General features: G+C 37.4%; 1 protein-coding gene across 4 annotated transcripts in view; it reads left to right on the top strand.

Moving 5' to 3' along the window:
• LOC102921768 (transmembrane serine protease 11F) overlaps window positions 1-18,688 on the top strand; it is an 85,405-nt gene extending 66,717 nt beyond the window's left edge. For all 4 annotated transcript variants that reach the window (XM_006983809.2, XM_076546523.1, XM_076546522.1 and 1 more), the window contains 6 exons: window positions 2,345-2,508; window positions 5,340-5,378; window positions 7,142-7,343; window positions 10,690-10,949; window positions 12,699-12,841; window positions 16,605-18,688. In XM_006983809.2, the coding sequence (XP_006983871.1) occupies window positions 2,345-2,508; window positions 5,340-5,378; window positions 7,142-7,343; window positions 10,690-10,949; window positions 12,699-12,841; window positions 16,605-16,763 (967 nt within the window). In that variant the 3' untranslated portion in view covers window positions 16,764-18,688. The remainder of the gene's footprint in view (window positions 1-2,344; window positions 2,509-5,339; window positions 5,379-7,141; window positions 7,344-10,689; window positions 10,950-12,698; window positions 12,842-16,604) is intronic.
• The last annotated feature ends 1,413 nt before the right edge of the window (window positions 18,689-20,101 follow it).

The raw sequence follows: 20,101 nt of genomic DNA, 5'->3' as shown, positions 1-20,101 counted from the left end.
ACCTCATGATGTCATTGTTTTTCTCTGCTGAGTAGTACTCCATTGTGTATATGTACCACATTTTCTTTATCCATTCTTCAGTTGAAGGGCATCTAGGTTGTTTCCAGGTTCTGGCTATTACAAATAGTGCTGCTATGAACATAGTTGAGCATGTGTCCTTGTGGTATGATTGAGCATTCCTTGGGTATATGCCCAAGAGTGGTATAGCTGGGTCTTGAGGTAGATTGATTCCCAATTTTCTGAGAAAGCACCACACTGATTTCCAAAGTGGCTCTACCAGTTTGCATTCCCACCAACAGTGGAGGAGTGTTCCCCTTGCTCCACATCCTCTCCAACATAAGCTGTCATCAGTGTTTTTGATCTTAGCCATTCTGACAGGTGTAAGATGGTATCTCAGAGTTGTTTTGATTTGCATTTCCCTGATGACTAAGGATGTTGATCAATTCCTTAAATGTCTTTCAGCCATTTGAGCTTCTTCTCTTGAGAATTCTCTGTTTAGCTCTATAGCTCATTTTTTAATTGGATTGTTATATATTTTGATGTCTAGTTTCTTGAGTTCTTTATATATTCTGGATATCAGCCCTCTGTCAGATGCGGGGTTGGTGAGTATCTTTTCCCATTCTGTAGGCTGTCATTTTGTCGTATTGCCCGTGTCCTTTGCCCTACAAAACCTTCTCAGTTTCAAGAGGTCCCATTTATTAATTATTGTCTGACCATTTCAGTGACTTCCTAGTCACAATAGGAAGATAGAAAGTGCTTCAAAGGAGACTCACCGCTATTAGGCAAGAAAAATTACACAGAAAGGAGAGGAAATGAGATGGTTCTATTAACACCAACCTGCTCCCGTCAAGAAGGAGCAAAATAGAACAGAATGCAGGACTTTTTCATTTTCCTTTCTTTAGTCTCTGTAACAATCACTGTCACTTCCTATGGAATTTTTTTCCTTAATATGAACAATTTTTTGTTGTTTTTAAAAACATCTTTTTGTTTTAATACTTTGGCAAAATGTAATATATGTAAATTAAACATGGAGTTATTATCAGAGGCTAATATCTGTCTTTTTTTTACATTTTTAAAAATCCTGTGCATATGTGGGCATGTGCATCAGTCAGCATGCACATGGAAGTCAGAGGACAACTTATAGGAGTCAGTTCTCTACTTCCACCATGTGGATTCCAGGGATCAAAGTCAGGTCATTAGGCTTGGCAGCAAGCACCTTTACCTGCCGAGCCATCTCACTAGCTCTCAGTGTGTTTTAATATGATGTTTAAAAGGCCTAGATTTCACACTGAGATAGACGAATAGATGACAGATAGGTGTTAGTTAGACAGATGATGAGAGATAGATATGGAGATTATAGATAGATAATTAGATATAGAGATGATAGATGATAGATAGATAGATAGATAGATAGATAGATAGATAGATAGATAGATAATAGGCAAACAGACAGACAGGCAGATAGATATGACAGGGGGTTCATAGAGATGATAGGTGGATAATAGGATATGTATGGTTGTTTAACTTCTGAGTGATAGTCTTTTTTCCATCTTTTTCTTTTTGTCTCCTTTCTTCTTTTATTTGTCTAAAGTACCAAAATATCACTGTTTTTGTACAATATTTATTGCATTTCCATAGGTCAACTCAAAGAGTCAAAAGTGAGGCCAAAAGAGTGGATGCCTGTGGGCATTATAGTATTGCATTGCCACAAGATCTACTTCTGCCTCAGACAAGAGAAGCACGAGACCTTGGCAGTAAGGGACATCATTTCTGACCACATCCCTCTGGCCAGAATTAATGAGAGAGTTTCAGTAAACATCAAGATAGGTTAGAAATGTGGTATAGTTCTGTGCTCAGGAGACTAATGACCTCAGCTACCTTACCACTTTCATTTAAAATGCCCTAAAAAGCTAATTCTTTAAGTGAATACAAAGTGTGGTTTCGCCGGGCGTTGGTGGCGCACGCCTTTAATCCCAGCACTCGGGAGGCAGAGCCAGGCGAATCTCTGTGAGTTCGAGGCCAGCCTGGGCTACCAAGTGAGTTCCAGGAAAGGCGCAAAGCTACACAGAGAAACCCTGTCTCGAAAAACCAAAAAAAAAAAAAAAGTGTGGTTTCATGAGTACCTCACAAGACTCTCCGAACCAAGGAAAAGTGAGAATAATCTTAGTATTTCTACCATGTTGCTTTCCCTTCTACAGTGCTTGCCACACTCATTATCATCATGTACACTATCTTGTTCCCTTTATCTGGATGTAATGCAAGTCTCCTGTGCATAAACACCCATTAACGTTACTTTAATTCATGGAGATCACAGAGATGGAATTATTTCTCTATTTTGCTCCAGTCCAGATGAACAGGGTGTGAACATTCTTATGGTGCTCATGTTTCGATACCCATCTACTGATAGTGTTGAACGAATCAAGAAAAAAATTGAAACGACTTTATATCAAAGTCTGAAGATCAAGCAGTTACCTTTGACTATATATAAACCGTCATTTAGTCTCACACGTAAGTATTTTGCTGTTGTTTGCCATTTTTCCAATTCTCTTTTACTGCAATCTCCTGTATTTGTCAGAAGAATCTGGTTCATGTATCTTCCCATTTTACAAATTCACTACTAATAAGTATATCAATGGGCCTGGAGAAATGACTGAGCATTTAAGAATACTTTCTTTTCTTGCAAAGGATCCAGGTTCAGCTCCAAGCATCCACATGACAGAACACAATTACCTATAAGCCAAGTTACAAGGTATCTGACAACTTTCTGACATCTGTGGGCTCCTGTATGTACATGGCGAATGCATGCATGCATGTGCATGCTCACACACGTGTGCGCGCGCGCGCGCACACACACACACACACACACACACACACACACTAACAACATATCAGTGTGGAAGAAAACTAAATTAAAATTTCCCTATGAGGTAAAATTTAGAATTATACTTTTTTTCTAAACTTATGAGAGCTTTCGACAAAATTTCTAAGTTTTTTAACCAAATGATATTGGATATTTTAAAACGCATCAAAGAGTAGGCATTATTTTCAACATTTTACATGGGAAGTTTGACATTAAACAAGGCCCTGAGACATGAATGAGCAAAATAACCAGAATTAAACAGAGACATTATGAGCCTCATAATCCTTTATGGGTTCATTTTGAGGGTTTTTGTTTGTTTGTTTTTTAAGACTTTCCCCCTATTTATATGAGTGTGTATGTGCCTGTGTGAGTTTATGTGCACATGTGTGAAGATGCCAGTGGAGGCCTGAAGAGGATGCCTGGTCCCTTGTTGTTGGAATTACAGGGGGATGTGGATGCTGAGATGCCCCAGGTCTTCTGCAAGAACATCAAGTCCTCTTGACTACTGAATTCTCTATAGCCCCATGAATTACATTTTATAGCAAAGAAACAAACATGTACAAAGAATGATTCTGAAATAAGAGAGACATAAACTATAAAGCGGTCCACTGACTTATTTTTAACTTCAAAATATTTTTCATTATTTCCCTGTTACTCTCAAAAGAAAAGAAAATATAAGGAAAGTCCTAGTTTTCCCCCAAAGTAGAAGAAAATGAAGTTCAAATAGTTTATGAAATTAAAATGATAAGTACCTTAGAACTAGTTAGAATCCAAGCCAAGAGGGATTCTATTGTTCTCTGCCAAAATAAAATACTGCTTCAAATAAAATGCTGTCTTAAATGGTGTTTTAAGATGCAAGGACTGGACTTGCCTCTTTTTCCTTTACCTCCTTAGTCTGTTTCCACATCTCAGGACAGCAGGCCTTCCAGTTCCTTTGCTTTATCTCATGAATTTCTACGTTTAGTTGCTTTTGATTTCATATAAAAGAGGGAAGGGCTTGTAGTTCCTTCATGGAAATCTTTAAGTCAAATCTTTCCATATATTTCATAGGTAGTTACAAATAATGATGATCACATTATTTACTATAGATTATTTTGATTGTTAAAACATTTCACTCCAAAAGAACATAGGTCATATTCATCATTCTGTAAAAAGGATTCTCAGAGAAAATCTTGATTATTGATAATATAGCTATTACCAAGTCATGATCACATACTTAAAGTAAAATATAAACTATAAACATTTACTGCATTATTAAATTATAGAATGTCTTAACAGTTTTCAAAGATATTTTTGGCTTTGGTTATACACAATGACATTTTTATCATACAGGGTATTTTGATACCCAAATGAGCATATTCCAAGACAATGCTTGATATTAAATATTCATTTGCATATATTTCCTTCTGTTACATACATACTATTCATTTTTAAAAAGTCTCTGGAAAATCCTTAGCAGGGATTTGGCTTACATTCCTATTTGGACTTTCATAACAGAACAGAATACTCCAAAGTATGTTGTCTGGCATGGAGAGTTTTGAACTAAAGTAAATAAATTTAAAGGGCCTTCAAAGATAGTCCTTTCTGAATCTCACACTCCCTACTTTTCTCTCTTCTACTCCAAAGCAAGCAACTAGAATGCCTCTTTCCTAAAGCAGGTACTGAGAGTTTGACCCATCTACCTTCCTGTGAAGAACAGGTCATAGAGAATTCTCCAACCCTATACAACAGTAGATTACAAGACCTCCTTTCCAGAGGAACCATGTCTGGGAAAGGAGGAAGGCTTCTTACATGGATTAAAAAAAGACTGATCAGACAGGGTCTGTCTACACTAGATCACTACCTAGTCTCTGGCTACCTTTCTACAGGCATATCTGGGGGATAAGAGTTGTAAATGGATGGGTCTTTAGACAGGTTATAAGTGAAGGAGCTTCATGCACTTCTCTTAGTGCCGAGTCACAAACTTCTCAGGCACTTCAATATGAGATAGGGTCTCAGGGAGAAGTCAGCAAGATCCATGGACAGAATTCCTAATTCTTGTTAGACCAGGGCCTTGACATTGGGCTGTGAGGGTCTGCCTTCATTGCTGACCATTGTGAATACAGAAGAAAGACACTGAGTGACAACATCAGTTGTGATGGAAATTGGAGGCCACTTCTTGGGCTTTGACTACAGCCCCATAAAGAAAGCCATTGGCACATTTACCCTTGCTCCTTCATTCCTAATTGTTTTACTTGTTCATAAAAGAAAAATCATAAAATAAGATGCTCTGAGTTTATTTTCAAATGAAATTCTATTATTTGAACCAATGATTAAATCAGAGTATTATAGTATATAACTTGGTTATGAAGACTTCAATGTCCTCCTGAATTATAGATACTTCAAATAATTAGCAATGCTGTTCATGAACATGTAAACAAAATAGCCCAGGAAAAGGACTGTGTTGTCATATCAACTAACTTTTATTCTTTTCTTACAGCTATTGACAGCAAAAAGATGAGAAATCTTCTCAATAGTCGTAAGTTCCAAAATCCACAATTAACTGTTTATTTTTTAATAAAGAGAATGGATAAGAATCACAAAAGAGTTAGCACAGATCATAAGAATTTTTTATTTCTTTTTATACTTTCATAAAGTACTTAGTCTTATCATTTTTGTTTTTAATACTTCACATATTAGGTGTATATCAATGTGATTTTAGTCTTTATACTCTATACATGTTGTATAATATTTTAGATGTTGTATTAATATTTTAAATATTTTTAATATTTTCTCATAATTCAAGAAAAGACCAAGTTGAAGTTTTTATTTTTACTTTTTAAGGTTTTAAGGTGTTTTTAAAAAGTTTTTAAGGTTTTCACCCTGCTTCACCCTATGACACTTGCATATATTTTGAGCTTTGTAAGCAAATATGTGCCTATTATCAATGTTGTAAGAATATTTACAAGTCTTTTTAAAGGTTGGTTTGAAGTTTGATCAATTGAAGATATCAGGGAATAAGAGTTTTTCTAAACTACTCTTATATAGTAGTTTTCATTTTAGAAAAAGAAACATATCATTTAAAATTAGTAAAATACATGAAAGATAATAAACCAATTCTTGTCACACGAAGGGCAAACCATGACCTATATTCAGTCTCTCAACAGTAAAATACTATATTGGCTTGGATGTGGAATCTCCTAATGTTACATCCCACTCTGCCACTTACCAGCTAGGTGATGTACAGCACTTTGTGTCCCTCTCCAAGGCTGGGTTTTCTCATCTAAAAAGTGTGTTGATATATATATATATATATGTGTGTGTGTGTGTGTATAATTTATATATATTATATATATATATATAATTTATACATTATATATATAAAATTTAAAAGAATATCTAGACATTTTTGATGTTTAGAAATAACCTATGTGTTGATAAAAATAAATGACAAAATGACTCTAGGATGGTCATCAGGAGAATAAAAATCCTTTTCCATACTTCAATTACATGCTGACATGGGCTGATTACCACAAAGATAACTCACATCAGGGACTCAATCTACCATAGAGATTGCTTTCCCCAGCCTAATTATATCTTAACAGGTATTAGATACACCAGATTGGTCAGTTTATTGTATATTTCTTGACTTAGACATTCCATGAGACTTGCAAAATTTAAGACCACCGGGGTTCGCATTAGTTTCTGATCTATGAACTTGTCCCAACTCCATCCCTCCCCCTCAAAGGATGCTAAATTACCACATACACACTTGATGGTCCCTTAGCAGAACACTTGGTCAGAATTGCTGACTGTACTTTCAACTTTCAAATCTATTCGGCACCCAATAAAGCTGCTTCTGTTTCTGCATCTATTTCTAAGCTCATTTATTATTTTTGGCTCATATTATCGACCTATATTATTTGTTTGTGAGAGACTTACTGTGTTGTGTAGCCCTGGCTGGCTAAATACTGACAAAATTCCTGTATAGGCATCTCAAATGCTGGAATTACAAATATGTGTGTCAACATATTTTGTATAGAGACAGAAGTTGATTTTTGAACTAAATGCCTAAGCCTATTGGTAAATATTTCTGAACCTCAGGGTAATAAATAATACACACACACACACACACACACACACACACACACACACACACACACACACATATATGCCAGTGACTGTTAGGAATGGGTTAAAGAGTTACTGAGCAAAGGATTTTCTCAGTAACTTCCTTAAATACAAGTCATGATACTTTCCTCTGTTGTCATGAGAACAAACTACTATATGTTTCTTTTTCAGGATGTGGGATAAGGATGTCATCTTCAAACATGCCATTGCCAGCATCCTCTACTACTGAACGAATTGTCCAAGGAAGGGAAACTGCTATGGAAGGGGAGTGGCCATGGCAGGCCAGCCTACAGCTCATAGGGGCTGGCCATCAGTGTGGAGCCACGCTCATCAGCAACACATGGCTGCTCACAGCAGCTCACTGTTTCTGGAAGTAAGTTGACCGGGCTTTTGTTTGTTTCCTAGTCCTCTTTTGTAAATGATTGAATGCAAGGGAACAGCTCAAACTCACCAGCCCCTCCTCTGGTCTGCACCTTCTTTGAGTTCTACATTCCTGCTTGGTTTGTATCATTGTGATTCTAGTGCTATCTTTCCCATAATATTACAGGTTATTTGTCATGAAAAAACTATTATACTTGTCTTCAACATACTCAAGGAGAAAAGTTAGCCACCTCTGTTCTGCTCCCCAATAATTAATTGACTTGCCACTGTCAGTATCCAGTATTATTTGATTACAAAGAAAAAAAAAGGCTTCAAAATCTGTTTTGAAGCACTCCCTTCTCAGTACATTATCCAGGAAACCCCAAGGGAGTGCATGACTCAGAAGGTGTATAGAGGTGTCACTCTGCCCTCATAGCATGGAATTTTGGTCATGTGTAGCATAGTGTGAGCTCTCAGCTTAGTTTTCGTGGTTGTTGCTCTCAAAATCCAGACATACACAGACTCTCAAGAGTACCTGGAGATTGAATTGCATGCATGATCTTTTCTCCCTTGGGAATTACTGTCAGCATAGAGAGAATCTTAAAAGGCAGGAGGGTTTCTGAATAAAGGTTCTTGGCTTGCACAATGCCACTGTCTATGTGTCCTCCCAAAGCAGCTTTTCCCTGGTGCTTCTAGAAAGCTTTTTTTCTTTTATCCTTCTTTTAAGGGCAGCAACAAAATAAATCCAAGACACTTCACCAGTCTTTACACAGACAAGATGTAATGAGAATGACCTAATGAATTTACAGTTATCTGTTGCTCCCTCAATGAAGAAGATACTCACTATTGTATGTCTATGAATCCCAAAGCAACTAATACTGTGTCTTCATGATGAACATAAGTCCCACATGGTTGTTAAGACTTTTTGAGGGTGAGCAGTGGTGGCACACGCTTTTAATCCCAGACACTCAGGAGGCAGAGGCAGGCAGATCTCTGTGAGTTTGAGGCCAGCCTGGTCTACAGAGTGAGATCCAGAACAGGCACCAAAGCTACAAAGAGAAATCCTGTCTTGAAAAACCAAAATAAAAAAAAAAAAGACTTTCTGACACATTCGAGTCCTTACAGTCTCTCAATACTTGTTTTTCTGTTTTGGTAAAAGTGTTAATTCACTTTAGTTTACAATTGTCCTCTGTTTATATAAAGTAACAATTACAATCAGAATTCTAGATTAATATTAGCAATGGATATAAACACTCCCTTCAATGGGTCTAGTGCAATATCTGCAGATGGACACAGGAAATGGATGTTGAAGTGTGTAAAATAAAGATTGCTATTGACCTTAATAAGGTCATTTTTCATAGTGTGATAAGAAAAAGTAATTGAAGGAACAAGTGCAGTAACTTTAAAAACTCCTTTTAAGAAGTGTATAAATGAGAGATGGCAAAGAAATTTGGAAGTTAATGGCAATTATGAAGTCAAAGGAAGACTTTTTAATATGGCAAATAGAGCATATTTGATATTGATAGAAGAAATTCAAAGAGCTGGATAAGGTGATGATCCTGAAGAAAAGGGATTATATTTTCAGAGTGCCATAATTTTGTATATTGTATACTTGAAATACTATTTAGAAAATGAATAAAGGGGTATTTTGAAGATAATATAGAAGTTATCCAAACACCCTTCCTATTTTAATAAATAATTTTTTATATAAATAGTATTTTTAAAAATGGTGTTTAAGTACAATCCCAGCACTTCATGTCCAGGAAAGTTTACTCCAGTCTTAAAGAAACAATGTGAGTCAGAAAAAAATTTTGACAAGATGTAGGAAGACAAGTTGTAGTGAGGCCTGAGTATGTCTTAGTGTCCTTAGTCACAAAGCAGGGTGATTAGGCCTGTTGTGAGTCTTTGATGATGCACAAAAGTAAGGTCCTTCTATTTTGTTGTCCCAAACTAGGATCTCCTTAACTCCCAGAGTCATATTAGTCATTATCTCCCCTAGAATTCTAGGTATCAAATGAAGGTTCCTGTCCTAGTGTGTCTACATTGAACAAATTTTCCATTAATAAAAAAATAAACAAATAGGTGAGAGAAGAACTCTCTTTCTGTTCCTTGCTCTGTCTGGTCATTCCTGGGAAGTCTAGTGCACTCTGAAAATGTCTACTCTTAAAAGTTGATGATTCAGGGAAGGGGGAGTGGTGTACTTATATGATAATCTCAAAATACAAAATAAATAATTTTTCTAAAAAAAGAAAGGAAGGAAGGAAGGGAAGAAAGAAGAGCTCTGACTTCAGAGCAGGCAATATAGAATGTAATATCCATGGGCTGGAGAGATGGCTCTGTGGTTAAGAAAATATTCTACTCTCAAAGAGGACCCAAGTTCCATTCCCAGCAGACATAATAAGTGTGGAACAATTGCCTGTGACCCCAAGCTCCAGCAGATCAGATGCCTCTTGCCCCCACTGACACCTGTATTCATGTACACATAGCCTCATACAGGCAAACACAAAAAATCATTTCAGAAAGAAAAAAAAGTCGATGATTCACCAACATGATAATCCCTTAAAAATGAGGAAATTCTTTTTCTGAATTCTCCTCTGTGATTTCCTTCTACCCAACTTCCCTTGACTCGGGCAATTTCTGGTTTCTGTGTATGTCTAATCATGTGTGATGTGAATAATTCGAGAAGAACTGAAATGGACTTTGGGGAAGAATTATGGCAGGTAAGAGCTGATTGGGGTGGATGGAATTTGTGACATAACCCTGGAAAAGAAAAGTCCATCTATGTGAAAGAAGAGGGGTGAGAGGGGGACGGAACAGACTACAGAAAAGGCTGTGTGAGCCTGGCTTCCAGTAAGAGCAGCTTAGCCCTTGACTGTCAGGAAGGGGTGTGGGCCTGGGTGGAGAAACAATTCTGTGCATACGAGGAAGGGCACAGTGGACACATTCTGCTCAACCTCAAAGATCACAGTAAACAAGAACCAACAAGTAAGTTGTCAAATCAGGATGGGTGTTTTGATGCGGAGGGAACTTGCCTGCTAGTACGTTCATTACCGAAAAGAGAGCAAATTAGTTTCTGCATAAATCATTGAAATCAAAGAGTGAGAACCCAATGAACTCTAACAAGGCACAACTTTGAATTTTGAAAATTGATCATGCTAATAGATTGATAAATTATGTACAATTATTTCGTTTAACCATAGGCTACCCCTTTCTCACAGGGGCACCAACTGTTGATTCTTCCACCATAGGGATTCTTCAAGAGCTTAATTTTAAAAGTTGGACAGAAATATGATTTTGATCTTTTTATTTTAAGAAGGTAATAAGAACCATCACAAATATTACCCTCTAATTTCCTGTAGAAACAGAGACCCTAGTAAATGGATTGCTACTTTTGGTACAACTATAACACCACCTCTAGTGAAAAGAAGTGTTGGTAAGATTATCATCCATGAAAATTACCACAGAGAAAGCAACGAAAACGACATTGCGCTGGCCCAGCTCACCACCCGTGTAGAGTTTTCAAATGTGGTTCAGAGAGTCTGCCTTCCAGATTCGTCTATGAAACTGCCACCAAAAACAAGTGTGTTTGTCACGGGATTTGGGTCTATTGTAGATGATGGTGAGTAGTTCTACCATATTTTTTTTTTGATACAAAAATATTTTCATAAAAATATTGGTGCAGGGGAAAACTTATATCCTTTTGCCCAAGCAAAAGGTTGTGAGTTAGGGTCCACAGCACCCACATGTAAGCCAACTGTGTGGCTCAAACCTGTAATCAATGGATTCAGTGTTCAGTGAGAAAACCTAAAACTCAGTCTCAAAAAATTAACTGACAGTGATTGAAGAAAGCAGTGACCAGCAACCCCTATCCTCCACATGCATATACATAGATACACACTTGTGCACATATTCATATGTGCACACATACAAACACATACTCACACAAATGTTACAACACACACACATACACATACGTACACACAGATGATGATGATGATGGCAAAGCTCTTACGTGTGTGGTCCTTGGTGGAATGGGGTGCTGAATGTTGAAAAGTAAACGAAATAACCTTGTCTCAGAGTTCACAACTGAAAGAGTAGTAAGAAACGACAGAGACTAATAAAGAAGAAAACAGTACCTTTGATAATATAATAAAGGACAAATACAGGAGCGGCTATAAACAAATTGTATACTTCCTTGGTGCAAATCCTTTTGATCAGCATATATTTTAAATCTCATTCTTGATCATATCTTTTCCTTATTTTCCCTTTATCCTCTCTTTAGAAATTTTTTAAAGATATCAAGTCTAAGAATTGCATAAATTGAAAATCAAACCTTAAGAATTCTAAGTATCAATTTGCTACACACAGAGAGATGAATCAAATACTTAAAAGTGACACATTTAATGTTCAATGAAGAGTCTACTGACGATGCCATGTATGGTGACGCAAGCCTTTAGTCTTAGCACTGGCAGGTAACAGCAGGCAGATCTCTGAGTTCGAGGGCAGCCCGGTCTACAGATCGAGTTCCAGAACAGCCAGGGCTACACAGAGAAAACCCCTGTCTTGAACCCCATCCCCCAAAAAAAGAGTACACTGAAGGAAATAGGAGACAGGACACATGCTAAAACACTTAGGCTAGCTCTTCGAAAGTATAGTTTTGTTATGGAAAATTTTCTCATGTGTGCCACATATATCCATCCAACTTGACTTTCTAAGCGTTTCTTATGAATTTCATTTTCACTAACTAACTAGTGATTATTCACCCATAGGTCACCCAAACCCCAAGCTACTTTCCACTTGTATTTCACCATGCAGCATCCTCCACTCCTAGCCCTTATCACCACTCTGCTGTCAGACAGCTGGCACAAGTTGTCACCCATTTTACTTTCCATGTTATGAAATGCCTTAAATAACACACCGCCAGTGACACCAGGAAGAATGCTTCTCTGGGTTGTGTCCTGGTTTCTACTTTAATATTAATATTAGCTGAAAAAAAACCCAGCAAATTTATTTATCATGCAACTTGGACTAGATCAGTGTGGCTGATCCCTCTGACCATCCAGTGAAGAGTGCAGAGTCCATCCTCATGAAGACTCTTGTATACATATAATATTTGTGTGTAGTTTTAAAGGATGCTTTGGGAGAACCACTGATATGATACAGTTCTGAGGCTTGTATGTTTCATTTCTTTCATGCAGACACTTAGGATAGAGCAAATACAATTCAGCAAAAACCAATATTCATAAAATACTTGTGCTTTGGCTCCTGGGTCTATACAGCTTACCTCTAGTCTGTAGCAGAGGCACCATCATGTTAAAAAAAAAAAGCACATTATTTCTTTGCTTATTTATCTGTGTGTATGTAATAGGACCTACACAAAATAAACTTCGGCAAGCCAGGGTGGAAACCATAGGCACTGATGTGTGTAACAGAAAGGATGTGTATGACGGCCTGATAACTCCGGGGATGCTGTGCGCTGGATTCATGGAAGGAAAAGTAGATGCATGTAAGGTAAGTCGAAAGCTGAAGTCAATCCTTCCAAAGGAAGTTTCTGTTGGCTCTTTCTGAGCTTAGTATATCCTAGTAGAACAACTGTATTGAGTGTTTAATGTGCACAAACCCAAAGTACAGCCCCTTTAGAACAGCGTTTTATTGTTATATTATTGTTTATACTTATTATTTTTTATATTATTGATTTTCAATGTAGCAAGATATATGCAGAACTATATCATTTTCGATATTCTACACTTCAGGAAAATCAAATCAGTTGTCCCCTCTTTTGTCCCACACAATTACTTTATGCTTCCTTATTCTTTTTCCTTCCTTTTTTGAGGTGAGAGATGGGAGTGGGAGATTGAGACAGAGTCTCATATAGCAGTACAGGTTAGCCTCAAACTTGCTATGTAGCTGAGGATGACCTTGAACTCTTAACCTTCTTTTCTCTACCACCCAAATTCTGAGGTTATAGAGTGCACCACCAAGCTTGACTTCCGTTGTTATTTTCTTTAAGTCAAGCCCCGAAGACAGAGAACCACTCCTCTGAATAACTCGTTTTCTTGGAACCTCTTGACCAACAACTACAAGGCAGGGTTCCCTCGGCAGGAACTGAGGTTTTTGTTAGATAGTGTATGGCTCTTGGGGGAACATTTTCACCTATGTGATGAACTCCATTATGTGTGGACGTGCAAGCATGTGTGTAAGTGAGCTTATAAAATAATATATTATAAAACGATGTATTTTCCTATGGCTTTTCAAACATCTTTGGTGTTATTTATCCCTCCTTCCTGTCTCTCCCACTGTATTATCCTCCTTTCCTCCTCTCCAATTAAGTTCCTCCTCCCCATCTCCCCATTTTCTCCTTGAGAACACCTATGCCCTATCTTCTTCTTCAGAGCTAGATCGCCCACCCCCCCCCCCACCGTGGTCCCTTTCTACTGCCCTGGCTTCTGTGGTGACTCAGATCTCAAGATTCCTAGCTAAGATCCACAAAGAGAGCATGTGGTATTTTCCTTTTGAAGTCTGAGTTACTTCACTGGTATATTTTCCAGTTCCATCCATCTAACAGCAAATTTCATGATTTTGTCTTTCCTTATTGCTGAATAGAATTTTGTTGTACTACATTTTTATTACCCATTAACCAGTAGAAAGGCATCTAGTCTGCTTCCATTTTCTAGCAATTGTGAATAGAGTGGAAAAAAGAACAATTCGCATATGCCTTTTTCTTGTTTTTCTAGTATATATTTTATTTATTTCTGCTCTGTACTCCATTTCCTTCTGTTTTCCAACTTTGGCCTTAGTTTGTTCATTTTTCCACCTTTTCAAGGAGCAATGTTATATTTAATTGAGATCTTTATTCTTTTCTGATCTAGCCATTCCACACTGTAAGTTTCCCTATGCATCTATTTTTCCTGCATCTCATAATTTTGGGGGGATACTGTTTCAGTTTTTGTCTCAGAGTCTTTTCTTCATTTCCTTTTGTATTTCTCTTGTGGCTCACTGATTGTGCAGAAGTATATTTTTCTCCATATTTGTGAATTTGTACAGATTTTCCATTTATTGACTTGTAGTTTCAAGCCACTCTTGTTCTGTAAGTCACCTCTTCTCTACGACCCCCCCCCCTCTCCACTCAAGTTCCTGCTTTCACTGGCATTCGGGGAAAGTTCATAATAGCTCTGACTGAGCCTCTTACTTACGTTTACCTTGCAACTACCTGGTTTTGTTTTATTATTGTTGTTCAGAAGTCTTGCGGGGAAATCTCTAGATGCCTCCAGCTACAACCCTATTTTGCGGCTTGGCTATATAATAGTTGGAAAGAACGTCTATGCCTATTGTCTCTATTTCTCACTTCCTTCTAATGCTTTCATCCATCATGTATTGGATTTTCCCTATGACGTTTTCCAAATAGTCCTCCCTAATGACTCACCAGTGACATCAATGTTAAATTCTAATAGGCATCTTAGACATTGTTCTTGTTTTTAAAGCTCATTAACAGCATTTAATAATGCTTACTACCTCCATCCTTGAAGGATTGTCTTCTCTCCAGTCTTTAATGATTTCCATTTTCCTCTTCACGCCGCATATCAAGCTGCTGATGGGATCTGCTGGATTGTTACCTTTCCTTTAATTTCTGTCTCACCAGTTCCATACTGTTCTTCCCGCTCTTTTCTTTCCTCTCGCCACATAGCTTCCAGCTCCTCACTGGCCATCTCATCTTTACCCTTGTCCTTCTTCAGTGCGTTGGCCAGATAGACGTCAGCCATATTTATAATATGCTGCTCCAGCTATGTCAAATGCCTCGTTGAAATATTTCAGCCACTGTTTTTTGTTCTTAAAAATACAAAACAAAGCTTTCTAAATGAAGTCCGTCATTCCTGCCCCCATCTGCCACTCGTCTCCTCACACCTCTGATCCCATCCCCCTGCCATTTTTTCACTCCCCAATTCCATCTTTTCTATCCTTGTATATGCCAGATTCCTCCACACCACAGAGCATTTGTGAAAATGCTCCCTCTGTCTAGAATGAGATACATTACCACTTCCCGATACACAACCAACCCCCTCTACCTTCTCATACCAACACCATTACATTTCCAAGGGCTGTAAGGGGAGGGTACACCCTGAACAATCAAATTCTAGTTTCTCTGTCAGTAACCATAGTTATGATTCGTCTTTGTTTGGGATTTATTTAAGTATCAGCCTATTCAATGTATACTTCAAGCTCTGTGAGCAAAGGAAACATTCATTTTTTTGGGGGGGGTCATTATTATATCTCCAATAACTATCAAAATTCATGAGGCATATAATAGGAACTAAACAAATGGTTGGTAAGAGTATATGGAGGAGGTCAGAAACATGGCTTAGTGGTTAAGAGTGCCTAGGCTGTTCTGGAAGACCCGAGTTTGAATCCCAGTGCCCATCTCAGGCTGCCCACAACCACCAGTAGCAGTAGATCCAACTTCAGGGGATCCAGTGCCCTCTTCTGAACTCTACAGGTACCTGCACACACACACACACACACACACACACACACACGCACGCACGCACGCACGCACACACCACCCCCACCACATATATACAAATAAATCTTTTTGTAAGATAAGTGAATCGAAGAATGAAGTAAAAGAGACAGAGAAAGTTAAAATACTTTACTCAAGATCACATAGCCCATAATTTACAGAAATGGGCCTGAAACTGAGGTATTTCAACCTCTAAAAACATATTTTTACCTTCAATAAGAGTATCTGTCTAATTAATCTCTCTCACTACATAAAAGAGAAAAAGGAGCTTTTATAATTCACTAAGAAAATATAAATTAGAACTAAATGAGTAAAAGAAATGGAGACCAAGAGCTGGGGAATAAAGCCCAGTTAAGCCAGTAGTATTCAGAAGTGACCTTGGGGAACTTTTTCTTACTACTATAGATAATAGTCTCATATTTAACATTTTATGTGCATAAACTGTTGTCTAACCACAGCATATATGTAGACCATGTCTACCCAAACAAATAAAAAATACAAGGATGATCAGCCAGAAATAATGTAACCATTACATATGAATGCTTATTGGTCTTTCTACTAAAAAAGAAAATATACTTTACAGTTAAAAAATATTTAACTCAATTGAAACACATAAAATCTATTCACAGTCTGTCTCTGTAGTCCATATAACAATTTCTTTTTTCTTTTTCTTTTTTCTTTTTTTTTTGGGGGGGGCAAAGTCTGTGGAAAAGAGATGAATGTTATGATCTTGAATTGTTGCACTTATTTCTATTCCAGGGTGATTCTGGTGGACCTCTGGTTTATGACAATCGGGACATCTGGTATATTGTGGGCATAGTAAGTTGGGGACAATCATGTGCTCTTCCAAACAAACCTGGAGTCTACACAAGAGTGACTAAGTATCGAGACTGGATAACCTCCAAGACCGGCATCTAAAGCAGACTCATGAGACAGAGCCATGGCACACAGAGCAGGATGCCTGCAGATTGTATATTATCACATAGAGTCGTGAGTTATAGTCACGGCACACAAAACAGGATGCCTGCAGATTGTACATTATTACTTAGAGTCGTGGGGGTTAAATCGGTGCTTCTGCCAGATATCAAGAAACTCATCAGACCTAAGCCAACTTAATATCATGAGGTGGCTTTTGTGTATATAAACTCTCTACAAAGAAGGAAGAAGACATGGCTAATGACAGGTAGCACCAATGCCTCACTCATAAGGGTGACTCCTCAGTGTGACAAACACTTACAAATGGCTTCCCTCAGGACATAAGAGCTGCCAGGCTGCTACAACCTTACCTCGTGTGATACACAGAGCTCCAGGGCTCATCTTGCAAACATCAGTTAACATCTTCCCTAGGGATTCAAGACACCAGCATTCTAGAACTCATGACTGGACATTCAGTTACTAGAATGAAGGCGCTTGGAACCTGCGGTAAAACTTGAACTCTAACCTGGGTTTGCATCTGACAGAGCAGAGCATTATTCCCAAGCACAGGAACTGTCATTATTTAAATGCATATGAACTTGCCATAACACCATAAAATACCCTCAAGCACTAGCCTCAGGAAGCACTTTTGCATTGTTAAGAATCATTTCTAACTTATTCTTTAGCAGTATCTTGCCATCCACATATCAATCGTAGTCAGCCCAGAAAAGAGAAAAATAAAACCATTGTAAGGATTTTCTCACTAGTATTAGAAGGATAAAAGGAAGCAAATGAAAGCAGAATTGGCTTAAAATGTTTAGTTGCAGGGCACACTAAACTTTTGATGGAGTGTGTTATCCAAATACTTATTTGGAAGTATCAACATGAGCATATGGTTACCAATGCTTTTGTAAATCATCACTCATTGCCAAGTCATATGTCTATCAAAATGTCAGATGGGGAGTGCCTTATGAAAAACAGTTAGGATAGTACTTACTATATACTGAGCACTAAATAAAAGTAAGTGAATTGCCCACCAAAGGGGCTTAACTATAGTTCAAAGCCTGGTGGTAGGCGTAGTGCTAGTGAGCACAGATTGCCTGAGCTAAGCCAATGTATCATGAACTTTGTCTCTCTACCATATGCAAATTATTTGCTTTTATGCAAATGGCCCAATATCTCATGGTTAGTTAGCTCTTTCATCTGTAAAGTGTGAATAAAATACTACCTCATTTTTTTGAGGATTACGTGTATTAATACAAGTAATGTATTTGCAAAAGCAACTGCACACAGTAAGTTCTCAGGATGAACAAGCTACTATCAATATTAATGGTTTGGGGGCTTTTGAAAACACACTATTTATATTTTTTAATGCCCCTACTTCTTCAAAGAAATGCAAATAATTTCAAAATACATTAAATTACATCATTAAAAAATAGATGAAGTATCAGACTTTCAAAATCACACTTATGTTGTTTCTCGGATTTATTTGGAACTGTCTGCTGTAGACAAGTAGTCATAGGATGACGATCACCACAATTAGAACTACAGCCATGCATCTGTCTTCACCTCCAGCCCTCAAATGTGAGACCTGCATTTGTTACTCTGACTTAGCAGACAGAAACTGTGGCAAAGCCATTCTTTAGTGGCTAAAACTTTTGTTTTTGGTTCAGTTTACATGTAACTGTGTTTATGTGTAACATACATAGCCAAGACAAATACAACTTTCAAAGCCTCTGAGTTGTTCTGAGTTGCATCTCAATGAGTTACAAGCGCAGGAAGGTCATGCTTTAGGAGCTGATGGCTAGCGACAGCATCAGAAAATGCAGAGTCAAAGCTTAAAGACGGGCTTGATTGGTATTGGATTTTTCCTTTAATTTAAGATAAACTCCCATTTGGTAGATAACATGAAAGCAAATGTGTCTACCCCCAAAAAAAAAAACTCTCATTCTTTCCTTTGTAAATTCTATAACAGTAGATTCATTGTATGTCATTTTATTTATATTTCATAAGACTGTGACAACTTTTTGTGTATAAATATCTGTGAAACTATGTATACTGATTTACAAATTTCCATGTTAGATTGAATTCAATGATAACACAAGAGGAATAAATATAAAAAGCTGTTTGAATTCTAAAAAAAATAGAAGTGTACTTTTTATAACAGTGTTTGTATGTCTTATTTCAAGTTTGGTATTTGACCTATTGATTGAATGGCATAGAAGTCACATGATCTTATACTTCGTGGTTTCCATCTGACACATGGGTTACTAAGCTGTCTACCTCATGGCCTTACTGTGAGGCATTCTTGATTAATAATAAAAAGCTGAAAAGTTGGAGAACATTTAAAACCTCAAAAATGCAAAGTATATAATTGTTAAAAGATATCAATATGGATGGTACAGAAAAAAGCATTAAGATTATACAGATGTGTTTGCTCTCTGCGGTATTGGGTTTTTGTTGCTTTGTTCATTTGGCAAACATAAAAATGATTAACAACACATGAGAAAATGATCTTGTCTCCTGTGTGTTGACACTATAATAATTTTAGTATTCTTTTTATTGAAAAAACAAAATTCTGGTAGGTTTAAAAGACAGAACAATTCAGTTAGACTTATAGAAAATGTAATAACTCCAATGAAGCAGGATCCTAATGAAACTTGAGGTTCTAACTAAAGGGTTAATTGTTATGATTGAGAAAGACTGAGCCAAAATTTTTGGTAATAGTCAGTCATGGCTCTGATGTCTTCACAATTCACTAACAATAAAAGCAATACAAATGCATCTGCTCTTTCAACTGAATAAACCTCTGTTGAATTATTTGGTATGTATGCACAATCCTTCATGCAGTCATAGAAATGAAGATAAACTGAAGAAATCATTGAAATTGATGCAATCATAACTTTTGGAGCTGAGGGAAGCATAAGAGATTCTTTAAAACAAACCTGTGTTTTGAATGCTGATACAAAGACTAAATAGATAGCTATAGGTTTGTAGAATGAGCCATGCTCAGTGGAAAAATAGAGTTCATCCCAGTCTTACCTCCAATGCTATAATCTGAGTTGTGCAAGTTAGACAGCCTGGGACATTGTAGCCTTAATGACCATTGCAAATCACTGATTCCCCTTGCAAAAATAAATGTGAAGTAAGCTAAATTCACACAGTGTTCCACACCTTGTGTCTCTACACATGTGTCCTCATGTTCTGGGTGTGCATGCATATGGTTGTTTGCATGTGTGCATACATACATGTGTGCTCCTGCATGTGATAGTGTGCACACATGTATGTGTGGTTTTGTCTTGTTGTCTAATACTTCATCATTTGACCCCTCTAAAATGATT

The sequence above is a fragment of the Peromyscus maniculatus genome, chromosome 10 (assembly GCF_049852395.1).
Source record: "Peromyscus maniculatus bairdii isolate BWxNUB_F1_BW_parent chromosome 10, HU_Pman_BW_mat_3.1, whole genome shotgun sequence".
Lineage (NCBI taxonomy): Eukaryota > Metazoa > Chordata > Mammalia > Rodentia > Cricetidae > Peromyscus > Peromyscus maniculatus.
The sequence above is the reverse complement of the archived record's forward strand: the minus strand, read 5'-3'. Positions and strand labels throughout refer to the sequence as shown.